This window comes from Pelodiscus sinensis, chromosome 1 (genome assembly GCF_052426305.1).
Source record: "Pelodiscus sinensis isolate ZL-2025 chromosome 1, ASM5242630v1, whole genome shotgun sequence".
In the NCBI taxonomy this organism is placed as follows: domain Eukaryota; kingdom Metazoa; phylum Chordata; order Testudines; family Trionychidae; genus Pelodiscus; species Pelodiscus sinensis.
Genome location: NC_143052.1, coordinates 106,802,524 through 106,828,920, shown reverse-complemented (window position 1 = coordinate 106,828,920; position 26,397 = coordinate 106,802,524). Strand labels below are relative to the sequence as shown.

Below are 26,397 nucleotides of genomic sequence, written 5' to 3'. Positions count from 1 at the left end.
TACAATAAATGAAAACTTGTAACGAAGTGAGTTGATCTTGATAAATTTGCATTAATTTTTTAAATGTTTTAGCACTTACAAGAAAGCACTTATAATAAATAAACTATTATACAATAGTTGTGGTTTTTCAACAGGCCATGGAACAGAAAAACAATTCTATGATATAAAAAATAAAGGGACAAAATGCAAGCTACAGAAGATGAATAGCAACAGGTGACAACTAAAGAAGTAAAAATGAGTACAGAAGGTCAATACTGCACTTTTTAAAATGACTGCACTTCCTACTGGGATCCAGGAACACTCAATCATTGTAGTAATTCCTAGATTCATAATTTTCAAGGCTAGAAGGGACAATTTAGTCTGACCTGCATAACAGAGACCATGGAATTTCACCCAGGAATCCTGCATCAAACCAAAACTTTTGACTGAACTACTGCACAACTCTCCAATACAATCTAGTTTTAAAGAATTTGAGAGATGGAGAATCCACCATATTGCTATTCTTTCAGTAACTGTTAAAATGTTCACTTCATTTCTGGTTTGAAATTGTCTAGCTTCGGTTTCCAACAATTGGACACCATTATGCCTGTGTCTGCTAGAACCAAGAGCCTTCTAGCACCTGAAATCTTATTCCCAATTAGGTGTCTTTCCAGGAAGAACAAGGGACAGAGGGGAAGTCTCTGTCTGCAGAACAGGACAAGAAAGTTTGTCTGTGGAAGAAAGGTGGCCCTGGTAAGGCTTGAAAGCCTGAGGAGATGTCACTCACCCTTCATCTGGAGAGTGTCACACCAATCCCCAGATCCAGACCTAGGATTGGCTCCCAATCACCTACAGTGTCAATAAATCTTTAGGCATTATTCCTGGGTACTGGAAAGCATGCCTAGACTCATTGGTCAAAGGTAATAAACCCTTCAAAACAAACAAACCTGAACATAGGGAAAATCAAGGGGGAAAGAAGCATCAGAGAAATATAAGAACTGGAGTAGTACTGACCGAGTAAGGTCCTTATTTCTGCTCCAGACAGTCAACGTCTGAAACTATCTGCTGATCACTAATATGGGATGACTAGTTTGTGAGGAAATCCATTTCCATTAAAGCACATTCTCTTACGCCAGATCCCTTATGCCTTGTGCAACGAGGTTTACAAAAGGAAAAGTCTTTCTTTGTCAACCGATCCCTGTCTAGACTGCCGCTTTTTGCCGGCAAAGTGCCGCATCGGCAAAAAGAGGCGGCTATTTCTATTCAAATGAAGCGCGGGATATTTAAATCTCCACTTCATTTCCAATCATGATGTGCCTAATGTACACCCCTCTATCAGCAGAGGGTTGTAGTTTAGAAACACCCTTAGGAAACAGGGTATTTGCACTAGTACAATTTTGTAGATCAGTGGTTCTCAAACTGTGTCCGTGGACCACTAGTAGTCCATGGCCACCTTCCGGGAAGTCTGCAGCTCATACCTAGTCCCCCTCTTTTCCCCTGGAGTGGGAAGACTGCTCTGGCACTCCAGCCTTGCCCTCCCTCCCCCATGAGGTTGGAGCACAAACACCAGTTTCCCACTGAGGGAGGGGGTAGGAAGCCCTGAGCCTCGCTGTGTGATATGGCTCGTGGGGAAGAAGCACTCCCTCTCCCCCACAGGGGAAACAACAGCACGTGGATGTGTTGCCTGGAGGCTTTCCCTACTGCTCCCGTTGGCCAGCATTCAGCCAATGAGAATAGCAGGAGGCTGTGTGGAGCAGTGCAGGGTGTGAAGGCAAGTAAGTGCCCCTCCACCCCATCATGCACACACCCTGTACCGCTATTTCCCCTCAGTCAACCCCCCACCAAGACCATACATCCCCAGCCATCCTCCTGAACCCACCCTTGCTCCTGCACCCTCCCTGCACCTTCACACACTGCACCTTCCCTTGCTTTTGCCCCCTCTCTCTCATCAGACACCCTACTCCCAGCCTGCTTCTGCACCTACCTCCCACTTTCATCCCCTCCAACACCCCACCTCATGTCCAGATACTGAACTCCCATTCCTCTTGCTGGCAGCCCTATCCCACACACTGAACCCCTCATTTTTGTCCCCACCCCAGAACATGGCGGGAGGGTGGGGGGCATAACATTCACTAACCCTAGAACCCCAGAAAAGTAAGTCTGGCCTATGGGATGCCTTGAACAGCAGTCCTTCCTATCTTTTCTCCTCCTCCAGTGGGGCTGGAGTGTCAGAGTCTCAGTCAGGGCCACATCAGTGAGGGTTGGGGGGTTTTGGATGTTTTTTGGGGTTTTTTTGCTTCTCACTTGTGTGGTCCCCAGCTGATTTTTCTGTGGCTCAGTGGCTCCCTACCAAAAAAAAAAAAAAAAAAAAAAAAAAAAAAGGTTCCCCACCTTTGCCATAAATAAAGAAAACATGGGAACCTTTTCTGTTGGACATAAATTAATACTTTATTTGAAATGAAGTTTGAAAAGCTAACACGAGAAAGTTAAAGCACTTAATATGTTTAATAATTTAAATTAATATGTCCTTTTTACTGGTTAAATTAGACCATTCTCCCTAGCTGTGGCACTAGCAAAACAGTTTAGGAGTAATTATGTAATTAATAGCAAGTTTCCATTAGCAACTGGTGGTCCACAGAAAGTTTTGCATTGAGCCTGGTGGGCCACAGGCCAAAAAGTTTGAGAACCACTGCTATAAATGAAATTGTGTTCATAGTTATAAGTGCCTTGTTCAATGACCAAAGCTCTCAACACAGCTGCTATTTCCTAAACTGCACACTTATGATTTGAAATTGTAAAATAGAGGCTCATTAGCACCAAGCAAGATACCACCACCATAAACGTAGCACTGCAATTAGGTAGGTTTGTCTCTCAATGCTGAGGAAAGTGGTACTACTGTCAGCAGTCAAGAACAGCAATAATTCTCAGCCACAAGCATTTTAGCATGTCTCTCCCAGTAGCACCATTTGGTATGACATTCTAGTCTGCTCAAAAAGACACCGAAAAAAGCTTAGAATGAAAAGATCCTGGTTTAGCAAATAAATAGATTTGCATTTTTGCCTGATCTAAAGGCTCAAAGAACATGAAATATATGATCTCTCAAAATCCTTAGGGCTGCATTTCAGCAAACAACTTGATGCACTCATTGAAGTCAAAGCATGTGAACGTTAAATTCATATTTAAGTGCTTTGCTGGATTGGGGTCTATGCCAATGGATACCTGGGATTTTAAATTTGAAGCCCTGGTTGTTCACTGGAAATGTAAAGGGATCTTAATATTTGTATCTCAGCTGTAATTCCAATTAAGGTCTAAAAGACCATTTGCATCCCATTTGCTACTGACATGGGTATTTGCTGTTTCCACATTCAAGAGGAACATGCTTTGACTTATTCAGATATTACAGCATGTTTCTTTTGCTACATCGGCTGATTTGCTTGTGAAATCAGCAGCAGTATGAATCTCTAATGGCCTGTTAGAGTTGGCTAGAAGAGGAAGTCAGCTGTTTTTAATTTACCTTTTGTGTGACTCAATGAACGTTCACATTTTAATATGCAAAAACAAATGTATTAGGTAGGTGGCACTCATGCTTTTATTTATCATCTATAGATAGTGGTGAAAGTAAAATTAATTTCTTCTGGTATGGGAGGAGGAGAGGGGCTGAGGGCTCACTAGCTAATGGGGACCACGTAACGCTCCATGTAACTCCATCTTACCTCTAGCCCCAGGCCCCTATACTTCCCCTTCCCACGTTACCAGGGCAGCGGGGGCTGGAGCTGATACAACAGCCAGAGAAGCTGCTAGTGTTCTGCACCTTTCCCTGCTGCTACTCACAGTGGGGAAAGGAGTCGTAGCTCCAGCCCTGCCTCCTACACTTCCATGGAGCTGCATCTCCTCCAGCTCCATATAGCAGCAGCCCTGACAGAGGCTGGGGATTCTGCTCCTTTCTCCTCTGGGAACGGCCGCATCATCCAGGAAAAGGAGCAGAATGCAACTGCTCCTCCAGCTGCTGTACCACTCCCAGCTCTGTGCCCAGCTCTGTTCTCCTGAGAGGCAGCTCTGTGGAGGCCCTGAGGGCAGTATAGTATCTTTCTGATATGCTATGATGGCTATAAACAGCTTGCTGGTGTGGCATACCATACCAGGCCAGGCCAGCCTACTTCCACAGTTTCAGCTACTTTTTTACCCGTACATCGTACTTGCCTGTACCAGCTTACTTTCACTTCTGCCTATAGGAAGGGCCCTACTAAATTCACAACCGTGAAAAATTCCTCAGGGACCATGAAATCTGGTCTTCCCCTGTGAAATATGGACTTGTGTGTGTTTTGCCCCTATACTATACAGATTTTATAGGGGAGACTGGTGTTTCTTAAATTGGGGTCCTGACTCAAAAGGGTCACTAGATTATTTTAGGGGGGCAGGAGTATTGCCACCCTTACTTCAGAGTTAAGTGGCCAGAGTTAAGTGCCTTCAGAGTTAAGTGGCCAGAGAGTGGAAGCTGTTAGCTAGGTGCCCAGCTCTGAAGGCAGTGCCCCACCAGCAGCAGTATACAAGTAAGAGTGGCCATACCATACTATGCCAACCTTACTTCTGCGCTGCTGGCTTCAGACCTCAGCAGCTGAAAAGCAGGGCTGCTGACTGAGGGCCCAGCTTTGCAGACAGCAGAGCAGAAGTAAGGGTGTCAATACCATCCCATCCTATCCTTACTTCTATGCTGCTGCTGGCTTCTATGCTGTTTCTTTTGGCTTCAGAGCTGGGCTGCTGGCCAGTAGCTACTGCTCTCCAGCAGCCCACCTCAGGGTCTAAAACTAAGGGGGCTGACAGAATTGCAGAGGGGGTGGGGCTTTTTGAATTGCTGTGCCCGAGAGCAATTGTGCCTTCCCCTCACCCCACATTGGCAGACCTGCTGAGACCCTTCCCTAGAGCATCGCAGAGTTCAGGATTCAGCTTGAGACTAAACATCTACACTGAAATTTTGCAGCCAAATAGCCCCATGAGCTTGAGCCTTCTGACACAAGCCAGCCACAGGGGTTTAATTACAGGGTAAATAGATACATCCAATGGTAACACAAATAGCACTCATTACCATGGCCTCTGAATGCCTCACAATCTACTTATGCTCACTAGTCCTCTGAGCTGAGCTACCATTTTAATTCTGCAGACTGTAGAACTGGGGCAGACAGACAAAGCACAGCATCCTCCATGAAGCTTCCAGAAGAGCAGGGAATTGAACCCAGGTCCAAGGCAAGCCTTCTGAATCGTCCTTCCCACATAAGATCCACTCTTTCATGTACTTGCCAGGCCAAAGAAATATGCTAGCAGCCTGTTAACTCTTCAAAGCCACTGATATCGGATCTATGATCAGAAAGAAAGTAGGTCCCCAAATCCTACCCAAATCTGCACCACTAAGTTGCACCCTGAAGCTAGAACCTCCAAAGCATGGCCATCCACTTGAATCTGGCAGTGCCCAATGCTACCATTCCAGAGATGCCCCATTCTGTAGGTGGTTAGAATAAAGGGGAGGGTGATTTCCCCTCCCCCCCTCCTCATTTGTTTGTTGGAGAGAAAGAAAAGAGGAATTGTCTGCCCACATTAAAGAGAAGGCATGCCTGCAATCGCCTGTGGTCTGTACCTCAGCCAATCCACCCCCCTAAGAAACTCGCATGAGCTCTCCACCATATCCCAGCTCTGGCTTCAACTTTCAGTCACTATAATTACTTTGTTCAGGAGGAAATAATTAAAATGCATATGCATGATTTTTAAAATTATTTTAATTTTTAACTCCACTGGTTATTGTACAGAAGATGGAGCCAGAAGAACAAACCCTCCTAAACTCATACAATTAATTAGTCTCAAGATCCTTGCAAGAAAGATGCTGTAAAAGTGCAAAGCGTTATTGTCATTATGAAACAGACTGACCTTCAAAAACCGATGTCTAAAAACACAATAGTATACTCAAGAAGACTAAGACAATAATGAAAAAAACACTTTCATATTCAGCCAAGAAATATTTTTAATGATACCCAGGCCTGCTGATGGGGATGGAGAGAATGAGGCAATTATCCTGGGGTCCGGAGCCCTAGCCCTTTACATCACTGCTGGAGTGCCATATGGCACACTCCAGGCAACTCTAAGGGCTGTGGGTGGAGTGCACCATGCTCCAGGTGGTGCTGAGAGCTGCGGGTGGGGGGCTGGCGTGGTGTGCTCACTGCTCCAGCCCCTCCCCCTTCCAGGCTGTCATCTCCCTTTATGTTACTATGAACCTTTAAAGTCTATACACTGTAGCAACTGGAGCTGATGACAGAGAGGACAGTGGAGGTAGCCGAGATGGTTGTTCCACTCCAGTGAGTGAGATGCTGGTGCTCATTGGTATCTCAAGTGGTGGGACAGTGCTGCTTTATAGAGCAACACAGGATCTCACTATACACAACAGCAAGAGCAGCTGAGGTGGTGATGGCTTTAGCAGCTGCTGCTGTGGAAGAGAGCCAGCAGCAGGTGAAGAGAGCCTGAAACGGAGCTCTGAGCTGCCCATGGCTATTCTGAGATCCTGGAAAGGGCGCAAAATGGAAGGGAGACTGACAATTGGGAAAAACAGGGGCAAAGAGGACACAAGTGAGGGAAGATGTGAAAAGACGGAGGATGAAAGAAAAAGGGAGTAGAGAGAAAAGGGTGTGTGTGGAAAAAGGGAACAAGTGGAGAGCAGAGCTAAGGGGGAACAGCAGGTGGAAAGAGAGCACCAAGACCATCAACGTGAAGAGGGAAGGAGGAAAATAATAAATGGGGGATAGACAAGATAAGAGGGTGAATTCTTTGGGAGAAAGGAAAAAACATAGAGGATGGTGCAGAGCTCTCACCTGTGAGGGTGCTCTGCTTGTAGTCCTGCTTGTGTTTCATCTCCTAGACCCAGTAAATCTTGCCTGCAGCACTGGCAGCAGCCCTTCTCACACTGAAACAGGGCTAGTGGAGACAATGGCTCAGAGCTCCGTAAATACCCACAGTACAACAAGATAATAGGAAGTTTCTGTATGAACAGAGTAGGCTCTCGGATAAATTGTTTTCTGAAACCATTTATCTGATTCAAAGTGGAAAAGATAAATTTGACTTCTGAGTGGAAAAGATCAGGTTGGGAGGTAATGTTTCTTCAGAGCTGCAGCATGTCAACTTTTTGTGACTGTTCAAAGGTAGATTCTACAGGCTGCAGTTCCCACTTGAAACAGTAAACCCATTCTCTTCATTTCCAAATGCTCCCCCGTAGGTCTTCATCAACATCGGGTAACAACAGTATATATCAGCAACACAAAATATGTAGACCTTTCATATAGAATACCCTATGTACAACTATTAGAAATCATTTTAGACACTGGACCATCTTAACCTTCATCTCGTTTTTCATTTAGATTCCAGCATGTGAAAGACTGTTGATTATATACTATGGTGGTTTTGTGGCATATTAGCACAAGAACATTTTGAAGGACAAAGTAGAAATGTACATATATTTTGCTAACAGGAAAATAGTAATTGTTCCCATTAAAGGGTGACACTTAGCAGTGTTTGATTTAATTAATAAATCTAATTTCCATTTCTATAGAGTGTCTTGAGGGTAACTCTAAGTTCCCAGAAGAGGGTTATTTTTAATTACATTTCACGGCTTCCCAAGCATCTTATTTTCCATGCTCAAAAGAAAACATAGGCAACTCCTTTTTCTTTTTTCAATCTGTGATGACAGACAGTATACACTTTCTGTAAAGTACAAAGGAGAAATGAAAATATAATCAATCTGAACACTTTTGGGACACATTACTTACTGTGGTGGCACAGTGGATGTCTTTCCACACAGTGGCTTCCCTGGAGAGATCAGAGACTTCAAAAAAGTTATCAAGAATAACTTCCCCAATCATGTCATGTCTAGAAAATCTGTCAAAATCATATACACTGAAATGCAATTTCCTGTTGCTGAGCTGATCATAGGCTACAGGAAACTGAAAGGTTTCATCAAAGACAGGATTTAAAGTCTTTCTGTGAACCCGTGTCTGAAACTTCTTTTTCCTATCTGGAAGAAGATAAATCTTAACGTAGGGGTCTGAAGTTCCGGTGAAGTCTTTAGCAGGTAGATCTAAGGCTTTGACAATGGTAACAATGAGGAGTTCATTTTCATAATCATACCGGAGAGTAAAGTTAAGTTTCCCACAGATTTTCACGTCTTCTTGCTTGCCTTCTGAATCAACAGACTTCTGTTTGTAGAGTTCAGGTTTTATTCGCCCAATGCTGGTTGTTGTCTCACCCCGTTGTAAAACTGGATCTGTCCCCATGTTAAAATCAACACTGGACACTTGCATCTGCCTTGGCAAGTGCCTCCTGAAAGAATTATGCCTGCATACACAAAAAATTAGTTTTCATTATCTCCATGAAAACGTAGGGAGGTTCCCCAAATGAAAACACAAACAAATATTGTAAACAAACCAAAGCTTGGTTTTAAAAACAAATATATTATTTTGGAAATCCAATCTTGAACTAAAAATTACCATTAACAGCATACAACATAATTTCATGTGGAAATGAAACTTCTTATCCAAAGAACACCCAATTTCCTAGCAAGACAACACATATCTTTTTTAGAAAAATGTGCACCTGAAACTGTAGTAGAAATTATGTGACTCCCCAAACTCCAGTACAGCTCAAACAACATTGTAAATTAATACCTTTGTTTTTATGATAAGTACCATGTGATATTTTTAATAATCAGTACTGGCCAGGAATTTGGTTTTATAGGTCATAAAATAGGAGCTCTAACATTGTTCCTTAGCACCTTGCTGGGCTATTAGTATATTCTTATTGAACAGGAAAAATCACTGCTGGCCTATAACTCATGAACAACACTTCCTGTAAATCTTGGGCCCTAGGCCCTAATCCTGTGAAGATTTATTCATTCAGGATTGAGGTTATAATTATGTTCTCAATTGGTGTTTTAAATGTTAACATTTCATCCTAGATAATCAAGGTTAATTAGCAATTTTTATGTCCCATTTTTCCTACTTTCCTATTCACTTTATAACGTGTCAGGAGATGAATTCACTTAGCAGTACCAAAATAAATTATTTTTAATTCCCCCTAATTTGGATTGCAGTATAATACTTTCATGATACTTAAGGCCTTATGCAATCTACCGGTTAAACCTCTTTAGTTTGGCACCCTCAGGACCTGAGCAGCGCTGAACCAGGGAATTTGCAGAACCACAAAAGGTCAATATTGTCTAGCAGCCTTACCAACACTTCCACTGCTTTCTGGGCTCTCAGAAGACATTTAGGGGTAAATTAGAGCTAAATCACAGCACAGAACACTGAGAGCCAGGACTACTGGCTGTAAGCAAACTTTATGGGAACATGGGAAACTTGGCCACACCCATGATACATGAACATCCGGATAACCAAAATCATGTTGGATCACAGATATTCCTGGAACAGAGAGCACCAGACTAGAGAGGTTTAACCTGTACAACAATAGTGGGAAATTTGCCATTGCCTTCAAGAAGAGCAGAATCTGGCCTAATATGTGTTTTATAGTAGTATAAAATGTAGGATAACATGCTTACTATATTTATCCTGCTTCAGACTTTGTGTAACCTAAATGTCCATTTTTAGGTTACGCAAAGTCTGAAAATGATTTTTCTGCCATTATAAAATTTCTCTGGCATATTACCACCCTTGAAAGCTGCACTGTAACAAACTCATAGATTGCTCCTATGAGTACACTTATACTTAGTTGCCATTAAAATCCAATGTAATGGTCAGAATGTCCTCACTTTTCTGCAGTCTATTACTTATTAATGTCAGCTGTAAGTGTGCATTATTGCTCAGTTCCCAGACTGCTCAGCATGCTAAAACCAAGAGGAGTCACAGCTGTAGGTTTACTTCTTTAAACCAGGAATATATATTGTCCATTTGAAAATGTTCATGACTAATTTAATGGAAAATAGACTTAATTCATGCTATATGGAAGAGGTAGCAAAATGCACAATGAACAAAACTGCTATGGATCCACTGAATGCTGCACCAAGAGGGCGATCTGCAGCCATTAAATAATGAACAAGAACATTTTCTATTCTGGATGCCTTAGTGGTGTTGAGTGTAGTGAATAGTCCTCTCAACACAGCCACAGTTTGGATTTGAATTGGTTACAGGAAATCTAAGTAATTCAAACTTGAAAGTTAGATGAACAAAACATACTTCTGATTACACACATTTCTGCATCAGAGAGGAACCAACCCTCAAAGTGAATTCAAATCAAATAAAAAAACCCCTACAGGGCTGCATCCCTTGCTTGCTATGCTCGCCAACCCCCCTCTCTCTGGGGGGTAGGCAGCCCCAGCTCTCCACCCCCTAGCCAATGGGCAGGGCTGAGGCTGAATCAGCCCCAGATCTCCCCCCATTCTCTATGGAGGGGACCCCCAGGGCCTCACCAACCCCAGCTCTTTCCCTATGGCCACTGGGGGGCCAGTGCCTCACCATCCCTGGCTCTCTCCCCTCGGCTGTTGGGGTGGAAGAGGGACACCCCAAGGTCTTGCCAGGCCCCATGCTTTCCCCCCAGCTGCTGGGGGGGGGGGGGGACTCACTAGCCCTTGCTCTTTTCCCCCGAGAACTGAGGAGGGGCCACTCTCAGGCCTCACTAGGCCCCACGCTCTTCCTTGGCTGCTGGGTCCTGCTCTGACATCTCGCTAGGTCCCGCACTCTCCTCTCAGCTGCCAAGGGCCTCACCAGGCCCCACACTCTACTGCTGGCCACCGGGAGGGGCAGGGCCTCGCCAGCCCCAGCTCTCTCCCCCCAGCCACCAGGGTGTTCCTTACTCAACACTCCCCTCTCAGCTGTTGGGCAGGACCAAGGCCACACCGGCCCTGGCTCTCTTCCCCCAGTCACTGGGGGAGGGCAGCAGGCGGCTGCTCTGAGGCCTTGCTAGGCCCCACTGCCTCTCCCGGCTGCTGGGGGCGGGGGAAATGGCTGCTCCGAGGCCTCACCAGTCCCCGTGCTCTCCCCCAGCTTGCCTAGCACCAAAGATGGGGGAGGAGAGAGGCTACAGTGTGGCAGCTGAGTACTGGGGAAAGGGGCGGGGGGCAGGAGGGAGGAGGCAGGCGTGATGCCAGAGTGCTGTGATAATGTCACTCTGTTGTCCTATGGGGAGAAGTTTTTTTATATAGAGAGAGGTCTATAGTTTCAGGTGGTACAATTGTCCTTAAGTCTGCCTGAAAAGTTGGAGGCATTTATAATCACATTATTTTTTAAAATGTTTTTTTCCTCTATGTTGATGAGAAAATCTCTACAAACAACAGAAAATCTGACTATTCCAGTGGAAACTGTGAAACAAACTGCTATCAGAGGAACAAAGTAAGCAAACTGGAAGCACATAAAAAATCTTTTTTGTTCTCTTGTATTTTCAGTAATTGGAGGTGGCATTTATAAAAATCATAGGTAACATTTTTTCCAGACAAATGTAATTTTTAAGTTGCACAGGTTCTTTCATACTTAAGCATTTAAACACAGAGACACACATGCATACACAGAGTAATATTCTCCAATGAGCTAGTTATTGTTTATAAGTGTCACTGGATAAAACAGTGCAGCTGTAAGATTGCTCTCAGTGGGAATCAAAGCTCAGTAGTACGTTTACTCTACTAAGCCAATGCCCTAATTATACAGTACCTAGTGAACGTTCTGAGTCACAACTTGTCAACAAGACAGCTAATTGCTCTTTTAATTATTAAGGTGCTTCACTGTTGTCATGGCAACATAGTTACGTTCCTTTTTTCTGTAGTAACAAAAGGATTAATGACTATTATACTGAAGTGCTAGGTTCTCAGCCAATCATATTGTGGTGATGCCTCACAGTTACAGACTTGCACCTTTACTAGGATTTTCAGTGACATTAGAGTGCAGGTCCAAGCACTCTAATTCCCTAGTGCCCCTAAAATATCCATAATAAACAATGATACCTCGCTCTTCTATACCATTTTTCATCAGTAGATCTGACCAGCTTCCCCATCCCCCAAACAAGCATGATTTTCTCAAATCAAATGAGGAAACAACTTTGTGTCATAAATGTTTACTTACAAGATATTTTCTAGTAATATCAATAGTAATTATATAACAATTAATAACAGGATAGTGCTTTCTGTTAACTCAGTATGAACCACATCCAAAGAAATAAGATACTGTAATGAAGAAACTGTACTGGAAGTCAGGAGATAGGAATTCAATTATTTCACAGCCTTTTGGTGTGACCTTGGGCAAATCACTCAGGGTAGGTCTACACTACCCCGCTAGTTCGAACTAGGAGGGTAATGTAGGCATACCTCACTTGCAAATGAAGCCCGGGATTTGAATTTCCCGGGCTTCATTTGCATAAGCGTGGAGCCGCCATTTTTAAAACGCCGCTGGTTCGAACCCCGTGCAGCGCGGCTACACGGGGCACGAACAAGGTAGTTCGAACTAGGCTTCCTAGTTTGAACTACTGTTACTCCTCGTGAAATGTGTACAATGTGTACAATGGGGATGGAGGTGGGATTTGATAATACTTTTTTTCTCCCAAATTTTATAAGTTTTCTCCAGTTAAGCGAGGTCTATACTAGACCAGGAAGGTTGGCTTAAGGTGCACAGTTCCAGCTATGTAAATACCTTAAGCTGAATTTGGCATTGAATTCACAATGGGAGATTGATGGGAGCAAATGCTCCCATTGGCTTCCCTTATTCCTCATGATTGTGAGGAGCCCTATGTGTTCCATTTAGCAGGTCTTAACTAGACTGCTAAATTGAACACCAGAAGATCAATCTCTGGAATATAAATGTAGATGTGGCCTTAGATTGTAAGCTTTCAGAGCCTAATGGGGCTGTGTTTTCAGTTGGAGCCTCTAGGCATTAGTGTAGTATAAATAGTAAAGAATAATTATTTGGTCTTTGGCCTCAGAATTTCCTTAACTCAGTAGAGGATATTAACTTGCACAAATAAAGCACATTCAAGTTACAATTTAATTATAAAATAAGGAATGGTATAGAGCAGACAGTTTGAAAAGCCTTATTTCTTCTTTTTTATAGTACATTGATATAGGAATGAAATTATAAGACAGTAAGTCAATCTGTCAGTGGTTGCTCCAGCTATGAAGCATAAAAGTTTCTTTCTCTTATTTTTAATCATATATAATGTAACTATGGATGATCTAATTATCTAATTAAAGGTCTAATCCTTTTTTCAGTCCTAGACTCCTATCCTGAATTCTACTGCAATAATGCATTCCATAGGTCACTTTTGTTTTCCTGCATTCCACCTTCTCCCCAATTTGATTGGTTTTAAATTTGTTGCCTTTCCGGTTTTGTTTTTTGTTGAAAATTCCACCAAGGATAAATTGGGGCATCCAATTTACCATGAATTATTTTGTGTACTTCTTTCATCTCCTGTCCTATTCCTCTTCTCTCTAAACTGAAAGGCCCAGGCTTCTCAATATCTCCTCACATGGGAGGGGCTCCATGCCCCTATGATTTTCATTTTTGCCTCCAAAACACTCCTAGTTTTGCTATATCTATATTGATGATAGCAGGAGCTCTGAGCTCAGCACATCTGAAAATCAGTTTGGACACCCTGATTAAACTGATGAAGCTACTCAAATTTATAAGCCATTTTGCTGCAGATTTGACCTTCATGACTTTCCTTAGGTAACACAGGGAGTCAGTGGCAGCATTCAGAATGGAATCTGAGTCTATTCATACTGTTGCATTCATTCCAGTGGACACTAGTTGCCTCCCTGCAGATTTCAGCTGCCACCTTCTTTCCTTATTTTGGTGAATTTCTTAAAAAGCAGGTAAATTTAAAGTAGCTTTTGCAATAGAGTTTAATTCCTACTTAATTAAGCTCTGTAGAAGAGCTGGAGGAAGAAAACAAATAAATTGGGCTAAAGCTGCACTGATCAGGGAGTGTCACAAAGTAAGAAAGTTCTTCTAGTGATGCTGATTGTACCTCAAGGTATTTTCAATTCTCACCTTCTTTTATAAGCTAACTGAATCAGGGGCTTTTTAATAAGCCCGATTTAGATTTTTCAGTTGTTAAACTAAAGTTGCAAATGGCCAAAGGGCCATACTGCTTCTGAAAGAACTTCTGGTAACCTGAGGAAGAAAGAGACCAAACAATTCAAGATTTTTTAAAAAGAAGTTAGAAGAAATTTGTTAGAAATTAAATGCAGGTAAGGGTGTTTGTAACTTACCCCTGCTAAAAACTCTAGAATGGATATGTTATAGTAAGAAGCTAAAATGATTTTTAAAACTTTTTTTTCTCTTTCTGAAAATGTAAGTGATCAGTAATCATTTGCATATCATAAGAGGAAAACACACATCAAGGAGTGTATTCCTGGGCTGTCAGTGAATCTACTTCTCAAGTGGTTGAAGGTACAAAGCCACAACGTACCCCAAGAGGGGCAGCAGTGGTGTAGAAATAGTCAAACTGTTAGGCTGCGTCTACATTGGCAAGATTTTGCACAAATACTCTTTAACGCAAGAGCTTTTGCGTTAGAGTATTTGTGCAAGAGAGCATCTACACTGGCATGTGCTTTTGTGCAAGAGATGTGCTTTTGCGCAAAAGCATTCATGCCAGTGTAGACGATCTCTTGAGCAAGAAAGCTCTGATGGCCATTTTAACCATCGGGCTTTCTTGTGCAAAAAATTCATGTTGCCTGTCTACGCTGCCCTCTTGCTCAAGAACACCTGTGCAAGAGGGCTTATTCCTGAGCAGGAGCGTTATAGTTCTTGCGCAAGAAGCACTGATTTCTTACATTAGAACGTAAGAGTTCTTGTGCAAGAACTCGTGGCCAGTGTAGACAGGCAGAAAGCTTTTGCGCAAAATCTTGCCAATGTAGACACAGACTTATAGTTTACTGCTTAATTGGGATCAAGACAGTGAAGAGTGACTTATTTTTACTTAGCGGACCTTCCTATTTGTGCATACTATGACAATGATAGAAAATGTTCCAGTTCAGCTGACAAACATCATTTTCCTGATCACACCTCTGTGTTAAAAAAACATTATCCAGAAATTATGATCAGATATATTTTTAGGTTTTGAATAATTTATTACATTATTATAATTATAATCAGCTAATACCATGCAGTTTTTTTATTAATTAACTAATGTAAGACCAAAAATGTCTCATTTGAATGACAGACTCCTATCTAGATCCTCTACTATCAACTTAGTTCATCATAGGTGATGGGGTCTATACACTCCCTGCTTGGGCACGTCTACATAGCAGGGTGAAAGTCGAATTAAGCTACACAACTTCAGCTTTGTCAATTGCATAGCTTAAGTCAAAATAGCTTAATTCGGCTTTTGACTCTGTCTACACAGCAGTTGAAGGAAAAACACTCTTTCTTTGACTTCCCTCACTCCTTGTGAAATGAGGGTTACAGAAGTTGGAGTAAGAAGCCCCTTACTTCAAAATTATTTAAAAAAGACGGGCTTGCTGGGTTGACACACACACTGTTATGTATGAGTTATTTTGAAATGAGCATGTAGTGTAGACAAAGCCTTATAGTACAGGTTAGAGAAGTCTTGGAGCTACTTTAACTTTAACCACCTGGCAATCTTCTGCTGGCTGAGCATAGAAAGAGTGCAATGCATTCTGGTCATTTTCTGATGTAACACGCCTCTTACTGAATACCATGGGTGGTACAGAAGCCAGCAATGCCACTTCTGTGTCTGATATGGACTCTCCTATCACTACCAGGAAGGTGGAGCCAGAGTCTCGGCAAGACACAAAGGGGACTGAGGAATTCAGAGAACTGACTTTTGTATCTGCTTTTCTGATATATAAAGTTTTGCATCACAAGAATTACACTACTGAATGTTAGAGGTTCAAGGAGCAGCAGGCAAACAGCTATATGAAACCAGTATAGTAATGGGGAAAAGGTTTTTGTAAACAGAGAAAGTACGATGCACAAGGCTACTATAAAGCTTTTATGGGGGATCTCCTTCTAAAAATACAGAAAAAAGCTGGAAACACTATCAGCTGAAAAAAGTGAAAAGGGAAGAAATCACTGCTTATACTCCTTAATATAGTCTCTTGCTCCAAGTCTTTTTATGATTTTAGACCCATGGGAAATCTACAGGAATATTTCCACGGACTTGAAAGGGGTTTGGATCACGACCCTAGGAGTTATTTGCTTTCCTATATGATACTTCATACAGGACCTGGGTTTGTTTTGCAACTAGATATTTCTTCTATCTAATCATTAACTGATGTTTCTTAGAGGTTTACACTACCTAATGGAGATTTTGGGATGTGAAAAGTGATGCTATGGGCAAGAACCTTCCTATTAATATCAAACTTTTCTGTATAATATTTTCGTGTTAAATGGTACCTACTTTGGTCCCTCTGCGGCCAGTAAGACATTTAAGATCTCACAAATGTCTCTCCAGCATTTTGAAAAGGATTCATATAACTGGTCAGATTCTGTGCTCTACCTGTTAGGATGTGGAACTCTGAACTTGGAGACCAGACAGAGTGGGAGAAAAAGATGGCTTTAAGCCATCTGAGCACTTTCTTAATCAGGGTTATACAAGAGGACTGCATGGTTCCTGGCATGAGTGAGACCCTCCTCGTGAATGTTTTGACTTACATGACCACTTCATAGCCTGGAATAGTACCAATACAAAGCACTCCAGTTACGTACCATTCCACTCACAATACTCCCCCAGCAAATCCCTATGCATAAAAGAAGGCACCTAAGCTTGTCTACTGGGGTCACAGTGAAGGAAAGCACCTGAGTCAACATGTCATCATCTAACATCTTCAACATTTGCCTGCACTGCTCATGTTTTTCTGCTTCAATTTCATGTGTACACAGTATTGAGTAAAAAGGAAATATTTTATATTTAGCATTTCTTGTTTTCAATTTGTGGCGTGATTCATAGTACATCTCGCCCCCATCTTCATTTTCCCTTGCTGCGTCTAAAAAGCATGACTATGTTCTTTCATATGTAGAGAATGATGTATTTCACTTTAACTGTTTCATGTGCACTAACTACAAATTTCTGTCACTCAGGTTACAAAAAATTCTTTGATATGTTATGTACTGCTAGGTATCACGATATATCTAGTTCACCACCTATTGACATAATCCAGTACCTGAGATGAACAAAAAGATGTTCTCTGAATTATACTATGGCTTTCAGGGCTGCTTCAGATTTATTTACAGTAGACTTACGATAATCCGGAACCTTTGGTATTTATGTGGTGCCAGATTATCAAATATGATGGACTATCAGGAGGTACTATAAGGTGGTTATATATATATATACAGTAAATACTGTATATAAAATGTTTTTAACTCTTTTTATTGTACAACAAACTCTGTCCAGCGTCACAGTGGCAGATTGACTCAGTCCTGTCTCATTTTTTGCCGAATCTCACTCATTAGGTTCTCGCCATTTTGATGCCGGACTATCAGGAGAACTGTACAATTGGATGCCGGACTATTGGAGTTTTACTGTATTTTAAAACCTTTCTATTATAGGTTCTATTATAAGAACATTCCACAGAGAGAAATATTTTGTTTAGTCTGGAATTTTAATCCTTTTAAAATGTGTAAATCTGTGGATATTCACAATTGTGAATGCAGATATCCACAGCCCATTTTTGCAGATATGGATGCAGATGCAGATGCAAAGTTTGTATCTAGAACCCTGCACATTTGCAGATATCCACTTTATATCCATGGATATTTGCATCTGCAGATGTCAGTGCTCATTTTTGCAGAGACAGATGAGGATGTGGATACAAATTGCCCAAGCAGGGCTCTAAAAATGTCAGTTTACACTGTAAAGAAATTTGCATCAGCTACAACTTTGTAATTTATTTTATGAGTCATATTTTCTTTTGATGGAGCTATACAAATATACATTCTGATTGTACCTGAAAGCAAGATATTTTATAAGATTGCCTGGTTCTGGCAATTTTTCCTAAATGATCTTTCCTTAAGAAAGGTTTGTATGAATATGTTTTACAAGTTCAGATTTACACTTAAGCACTATAGAGGCAGACATAGACGTATTCTTTGTATTCATAAACAATACAATAATTTAATTTAAATCTTTATTTTTGAGAGAGTGTTCATTATTGTTGTTTACTGAAAAGTTTGAAAGAACGTTGATGCTTTGACTTAATAAGACTGGTTTTTGTTTTTTGTTTTGTTTTGTATTTTATCTAAAACTTGAAAGCACTGAAAGGAGATCTCTCAAATTTTGATTCCTTAATTCATTACAAAACACCCTGGCTCTTATCTGTACTCTATAAATTGCTATAAAATTGCATTTTCCTTACCTTGATGAGGATGTAGGCTCAGTGGTCTGTCTCTGCATGCGCGCATGTTTAATTAGATGTTCTTTCAATGCATTCTGGACTTCTGCTGGAATATCAGGTGAAGTGTGGCTAATTTTCATTGCAGCTTCAAGTACCTTCACAGAAGGTTTCCCATTTTCTTTAATTTCCTTTTTCTCATTGGTTTCAAAAACCTCAGGAGGAGCACTAGAAGTGCTTGGAGGGATATTACTGGTATGAGAAATGAGAGGTTTGCTTCTCCAGCATGGCCAACACAACTTCCAAAAGACAAATAGCGAGACTACCAGCAAGGCAAGGCCACAGAAGCTGACGACTACTGCTAGCAGACTGACCGAGATGTCTGCAAACAATCAAAAACAAAGATCGTCAAGACAGTCAGACAGAGAGAAAAAGAAACATGGCAAGTAAGGAAGGAGAAAATTGTAGATATTTCTCTCTTGAGATTTCAGGGTATGACTGATGAACAATTTCATGCTTATAGATAGGCAAGAAATATGTTTTAAAAGTTGTATCCACTAATAGTTTAACTAAAATTCTAATAATTATTGTTCTGGGCCAGTGGCCAGTTTCTGCCAATTTTACTCACACTACAATGAATGGATATATATCAGGCCTAAGGTACTAATCACTGAGAGGCAGAATAGCTGTTTTTTCCATTGATTTCAGCACACTTTGGATTAGGCCCTGGGTGAATTCTGATGAAAATTTAAATGAAATAAAACCAAGAGTGTATCTGACCCCAAAAATGAAATCACAGAAGCTATTTCAATGAGTATATGTGAATATAGAACATCACATGCACCCAGGCAGATATATACAATTGTTTGGTATCTTCCAAACTTTGGTCATGTTAGAAAATTTTCATTGATTGCATTGGAAACTTATCAAAAGCTCAAGGGCAATACATAATTTACATAAAATAGAACAAGTTATGGCTGCTTTCTTTTTAAATATGTATGGAAGTGCAACCAGCATAGAGTAACCTCCCAAAGTGGCTCAGCTCATGAATGGCATTTAGTATGCTGGTATCTAGAGTCTCTACAAGCTATAGCTCTGTACTGAAAATGAGGATGGTCACAAAGCACATTGTAGAACACTGTGAGCTGTGTATAGCCCATGTTCTGCATTTTAGCTATCTCTGCTGTCCTGCGTTTGATTTGGCCTGCCACCATGGGTGAACATGTCCAATAACATTATCAAAGCAACAACAACAAAATGTAATCTCTCTCAACTTTGTAAAGAGATTCAAATTTCAGGGGAAGGCTGACCTTTGGTAGTGCCAGCAGGAGTCCTGATAAGGAGTATTATTATTTTGAGACACACTTCAGTTTGATTTTTTTTAGTACCGTGCTATATTACAAATATAGACTTAAAAATCCTTTTGAAAAGGGCCTTGCACATGTTTTAAAATTATCCAATAAGCCTCAATTAAATCTTGTGAAGAACTCTTGTCCCTTAAGCAATTGCTGCTCCTGCTTGTTCCAACAAGGGTTGACAGATCTACAGCTAATACTTTGTATCCAAGGCTTCAGGCTCCATGCAGTTTAAATGAAGGAGTTGAGAAGCACACTGAGCATTTCAAATACAATTTTGCTAAAAAATCACAGAAAGAAAAAAATCCTTGAATTATACACTGGTTCTATCAAATGGTATGTAATTCACGTGGGGGGGAGGGAGGTTAAGTTACAATTGAAACTGTAGAGGTTTTGAAGAATATTATAGTTATGATTTCCACAGACATATTTTTTAATAATAAATATTGAGCTCAAGGTCCATTACCATGAAAAGGGATAATAGTAACAAATGAAAAAAGAGAGGTTTAGAGAATATTTGATAGGCCCAGGAAAACCTTGGGTTTTAAACTGAGCCAAATCAAGATAAAAAGATACTTAAAATAATGTAGATATTAAATTATTAATACTTAATATTTCATATCAGAGAAATGAAACAATTACAGAGTTTTAGGCAGACACACATTTTGGCTACTTGTCTAAAATTTGGAATTGTTTTGTTTCTCGTATATATAGAGATTTATCTCTCTATATATTAAGTAATCCTTTAGACCCAAACTGTGGCTTGCTCTTACAGATCCATAATGGAATAGGAATGAAATAAGAAATTGTTCACTCCCCTTGTTTGGTTTGAAAAATTGAAATTGAAACCTATGCTCTAGCAAGAACAGACTAGGTTCACTTCTGAGTTGCTGGCTGAAAAAAGGATGAAGTAACAGGCAGAATCACATTGACACCTTTCCTAATCTCACCAATCTAGTGGCCAATCATACAAAAAAGGGAGGTTCTGAGAGGAGTGTATGCATGCTATTAATAAGTATTGACAAATTACTCCCTTCAATGCAACTGGTGAGCTGCAGAGGGCATTATGTCTCTCAGGGTATGTCTACACTACAAAGTTAGTTCGAACTAACATCTGTTAGTTCGAACTAACTTTCATAGGTGCTACACTAGCTCTCCGCTAGTTCGAACTTAATTCAAACTAACGGAGCGCTTAGTTCGAACTAGGTAATCCTCATTCCACGAGGATTAAGCCTAGTTCGAACTTACTAGTTCGAATTAAGGGCTGTGTAGACCCTTAATTCGAACTAGTGGGAGGCTAGCCCTCCCCAGGTTTCCCTGGTGGCCACTCTGGCCAACACCAGGGAAACTCGTCTGCCCCCCTCCCAGCCCCGGACCCCTTAAAGGGGCACAGGCTGGCTACGGTACCCGTGCCAGGTGCAAGCCTGCCAGCACCCAGCCAGCAGACCCTGCACCTGGCACGGATCGAGCCACCCACCCGATGCCCCCCAGCCCTCCCACTCTTCCCGGGACCAGGCTGGCGGCTCCCGGGAGCTTGCCCGGGACCGCAAGAGGCGGGCACACACCTGGGCTAGTGCGGACATCGTGGACCTCGTCCATGATCTCTGCACTAGGCACAGGAAAGTGGCCGTCTAGGGCAGGAGAGCTGCCAGCCTGGCCACCCAGGAGCAGGTGTGCATGAAAATCAAGGGGGTCCACTGAGACCCCCGACCCTGAGCCCTGCGCTTACAATGGCCGTACTGGGTCAGACCAAAGGCTCCATCTAGCCCAGTAGCCTGTCTGCTGACAGCAGCCAACCTAGGGACCCTGGAGGGGATGGACCGAAGTCAGTGACCAAGACATTTGTCTCGTGCCATCCCTCTCCTGCCTTCCACAAACCGTGAGCAGGGACACCACTCCTACCCCCTGGCTAATACCACTCCATGGACCCAGCCTCCATGACTTGATCTCACTTCCCTTTAAACTCTGTTCTAGTTGTATCCTTCACAGCCTCCTGCAGCAAGGAGTTCCACAGGTTGACTCCTTGCTTTGTGAAGAACAACTTTCTGTTACTAGTTTGAAGCCTGCTACCCATTCCTTTCCTTTGGTGTCCTCTAGTCCTTCTTTATGGGAACTAATGAAGAACTTTTCTGTATGCACCCTCTCCATCCCACTCCTACTTTTAGAGACCTCTATCCTGTCCTCCCTCCGTCTCCTCTTTTCTAAGCTGAAAAGTCCCAGTTTCTTTAGCCTCTCTTCATATGGGACCTGTTCCCAACCCCTGATCATTTTAGTTGCCCTCCCCTCTCCCACCCTCTCTCTTCCCCTCTCCCACCTCCTTTTCCCAGTCTCCCCCAGTTTTGTTCAATAAAGACAGATTGCATTTTTGAACACAATTGTCCTTTATTTTGTACATCAAGAAAAGGGGCTAGGGAAGGGTAAGTGGAAGGAGGTGAGGGAGGAATGGGGTATGAGCCCCCGATGGGGATGACTGGGCTGGCTCTGCGGGCTTCTGGGGGTGGAAGCTCTCCTGCAGCCCCCCAATTGCCCCTTCTCCCCAGATGGCAGCCTGCGGCAAGTGCAGCCGGGCTGATGGCCGAGTGTTGTGATGTGCCCAGTGTGGGTACTCCGGGCACTCCAAGCCAGGACTGCTTTGCAAGTGGGGCACCCCTGAGAACTGTCTGTCCAGGGTGGGGGTTGGGACCCTTTAAGCGCAGCCCTCGGCTAGCCTGAGACCGCATCTCCACGCTCTAAGTCCTCCTCTGATGCCCTGCCGGCACTGCTTCCGGCCATCCTTAAGCCCGGTTCAGGGTCCACTTAATGTGGACATGCTAGTTCGAATTAGCAAAACGCTAATTCGAACTAATTTTTAGTTCTAGACACGTTAGTTCGAATTAGCTTAGTTCGAATTAACTAATTCGAACTAAATTAGTTCGAATTAGCGCTGTAGTGTAGACGTATCCCCTGAGTGCTTCTCTGGATGGGCGTTGCTCTGCTATGTTTTAAACCCAGAACCAAGAATAAATGTCGAAGTGTAGCCCTTAAAATCTCTTTCACATCAATTTTAAGATAAAAAATTTCAAATTGCTAATTTCTACCACAACACAAATGAATACATGATTACAGCTAATAGTAACAACAGAATTGCGAAAAATAAATTTCAGTGAGAAGCATTCATTCGAATGCCAGAAGGGATCATTAGATTCTGTCTCTTATCTCCTGTATTTCACAGGCCATTCAGTTTCAGTGTCTTCTTATGCCTTTCTCTGATAGACTAAAAAGCCTTTTAGTACCCAGCATTTTCTATCCATGAAGTAATTATACACTGCAATCAAGCTGGTTCTCAATCTTTTTGATAAACAGATTGAACTTTCATGTGGAGAGGGGTAAAAGATGGATTCCCATCCCAAACTGTGGTGAACCCACCTCAGAATTTGCCTTAAGCCTGTCCCCTTCTCCCCCAAAGTCACCCTCACAGCCAGGCCCAGCTCTAGGCACCAGCAAAACAAGCAGGTGCTTGAAGCGGCACATTGCCAGGGGCAGCATTTCAGCCCGCAGGAGGAGCTGAGCAGCAGGAAGCCCAGTGGAGGCTGCCCTGAGCTAGGAGCCCCACGCTCAGGTGCTCGGAGCCTGCTCCTGGCCCCGGGGCACTGGGAGCTCTGCTTGGGTAGCCCCGAGGCACAGACCCTGCTGGGGTGCTTCTTGGAGGGTGGTGTGGGGCGGCCATGGCTGGTGAGGTTGAGCCCAGTGGCCTCTTCTTCACCTTCATGAGTGTGGCCCCTTATGTGCCCCCCTAGCTGGCCACCCGCCCTCCCATGCGCCTTCCCTGAAACTCCCCCTCCCCCCAACCTGTGTTCTCTCCCCCGCAACTCCCCTGCCTGTGAACCCCCCTTGCCCAGCTGTCCCACCCCCGGCCTGTGTGCCCCTACCCACTGTCCCACAACCCCCCCGCTAACTCCCTCCTCTTTTCTCCTCCCCCGGCTTGGCCTCTGCCCAGAAACCCCACCTCCTGGCCCACTGCAACCCTGCTGGGACCCCGTCTTCTCTTCTCCCCCACCTCCCTATCTCCTGTCTGGCTCTCTAAACAATCCCCTTCCCCCTACTCTCTGGGCCCTGAACCCTCCCCCTCCCACACACACACCTGCCCAGGAACCCAGCCCTCTTGTGCAGTGTCCTGACAACCTCATCCCTGACTGGGACCCAGGTGATTCTCCCTCTCCCTTTGTCTGAGGAAGGGGAACTCTGGTGTTCCCAGTAACCGTGTCTCCAAGTCCGTTCCTGTCTGGGGCAGGAGAGCTTTATTAAAATTGGAATTATGATCCCATTTAAATAGGCTTTGTTTTAAATAATATACCTTTAAAATTAAATTAAAAATTGTTATGGCCTAAATTTATCATAACCTATTTAAATAACTTATGAATTAAATTTAAAAATTAAATAGAACATGTCTCATGTCAACTTTTAAAGAAATTCTATCAGTTCACTAGTATAAGTACCTGGAATCAGTGTTTACATCAGCAGTAGCTTCTTCTGCAGGTGAACAGAGAATGTTTTTATCACTTTGGTTTATTCAGCTAGTTCAATTCAATGATTAGTTCATTCACTGTTACAAAAGCAAGAGTTGATGAACCTGAGAAACTTGTTTTCCTCTTCTCTCAGTAAAAATCTGGTTATAAGAGCGTTCTAACATCTCGAAGAACATGTTGACTAGATTTCATCTGTTAAATTCTCTATGAATATTTTAGATGCAAAATGTGTTTGGATACTTTTTTGTTATGTGTCCTTCACATTTAATTTCATACAAAAATTAAATGCTGGTTTTGTTTATTTTAAATAGAATTTCCATCCAGACAGAAGTAGATGCAAATCATACGTTTTTAAAAAAGTAGCCACCACTTAGCAAATAATAAATGGGGTAAAACCTGTCTCTTAAGTGTTCCTATTACACACCATTTTGTAATAGAATAAAAATGTAAAAATTAAGAATCTGATTACATGTAAATTACACAATTATTTGGGCATTTATTTAGTTGGTAGCTGTACTGAGTGTATTCTTCTGGTTAGTAAATAGAAGCACCAAATTTGGTATAAAGGTTATATATATTTAGCTGTAAATCAACATGTTTTAAAGGTTGCTAATCAATAAGACTCAACCATCCTTTAGGAAAATTTAAAAGTATAATTTAAATAATTAATTCCTTACTTAAACTTAGGTTTTCTTCTTACCAGTTTAAATCATGATTAAAATTAGAGATTCAAATCAAAGCTATTTAAATCAATCCATCCTGCTTCAGAGGCTGTTTGGTCCATCCCTGAAGGAGAAAGCACAGGGCTGTGCTCATGGAATAGGTCCTAGGCTAGTGGGGTTTTGTTATGTGGTGCCTGTCTTGTTCTGGACAGTTGAGCTGGGGAGTTGAAACAAAAGTTCTCTTAATCCCTTTGAACTGTCTCATTGTATAGTGAGACTGATTCTTGTGCATGCTGACACCAAGAGTTGGACAGCTTATGTGCTGAGGTTGGAGTCTGAGTGATTATAAGGCTTCTAATAATAAAATCCCTTTGCAGAGTGAGGAGTGGGACCAGGACTCCAGCACTAGGTGATATGAACAGTTGCATGCTTTGGAAGCCTTTAACTGACTTGCCCTCCTATTGTCCTCACGTGGGGAGTCCCTGGTGCTCTCCTAGGAGATGAAAATGCCCCAGGCTTTGGGCTCCCCCTGAAGCACGTGTCCCACCCCCCAGAAAGCCGCACAAGCTGCATTTGCATGTGCACCCCCAGCAAGCCGTGCAAGCTATATTTGAGTGTGCACCCTCCCCAGACAAAACAAGGGGGGAGGCGGCCAAAAATGTTTTGCTTGGGGCAGCAAAAAACCTACAGCCGGCCCTGTTCACAGCACAAAGGTCAAACATTACCTGGAAGTAAGGGTAGTATGATGGAACACTAAGGGTACATGTACACAGCAGTGTTATTTCGGAATAACTGACATTATTCTGAAATAACATAGTCCACGTCTATACTACAAGCAGTTATTTCGACATAATGTCAAAATAATGTTGAGCTGGAGGACTTCTTACTCTGACTCCTGTAGGCCTCATTTTAAGGGAAGTCAGAGGAAGAATGCTTTTTCTTGGACTTTCTGCTGTGTAGACAGAGCCAAAAGCCAAATTAAGGTATTTCGACTTAAATTACGCAATTGACGTAGCTCAGGTCATGTAGCTTATTTCAGTTTAAGCCCTGCTGTGTAGGTGTGCCCTAAGTCTTCTCTGAAAAATGGTATTAACTAACATACTAATGTTTACAAGTATGCTGTGAAAAGTGATATCTATCTATCTATCTATCTATCTATCTATCTATCTATCTATCTATCTATCTATCTATATCACTTTTCACAGACTCTTAGCTAGCTAGCAATTTTGCTCTGAAAACTGATATTGACAACATTTCTTTGTTCCAACCTCAAATTAAACAGTAACTATTTTAAAAAATAACTTTTTTGCTCCTAACAGTAATTTGACAAAAATGTGTTTTAGTCTTAATTTAACTGCGATGAGAATATGTAAAATCATTTTAAACAATAGGCTTATTCCAAATGGGAGTATAAATTTAGCATTTAAAATAGCTTTAGTATAAAAACGTGTTTTTATTTTATAAAAGGGGGAGGTCCACACTCAGAGGTCACCAGTACAAAACGTTTTAGAATGCTTGCTCAAGGTAATAGTTAGTCCTGCCTTGGTGCAAGGACTAGGTGACCTATCAAGTTC

The 26,397-nt window shown here is 42.2% G+C and overlaps 1 protein-coding gene across 1 annotated transcript in view; it reads right to left on the bottom strand.

The window, feature by feature from the left end:
- Positions 1-26,397, bottom strand: part of SYT10 (synaptotagmin 10) — a 69,058-nt gene that overhangs the window by 31,901 nt on the left and 10,760 nt on the right. The window contains exons 2-3 of the mRNA XM_089782086.1: positions 18,326-18,683; positions 7,782-8,346 (exon numbers count right to left, since the gene is read on the bottom strand). Of these exons, the coding sequence (XP_089638212.1) occupies positions 7,782-8,346; positions 18,326-18,683 (923 nt within the window). The remainder of the gene's footprint in view (positions 1-7,781; positions 8,347-18,325; positions 18,684-26,397) is intronic.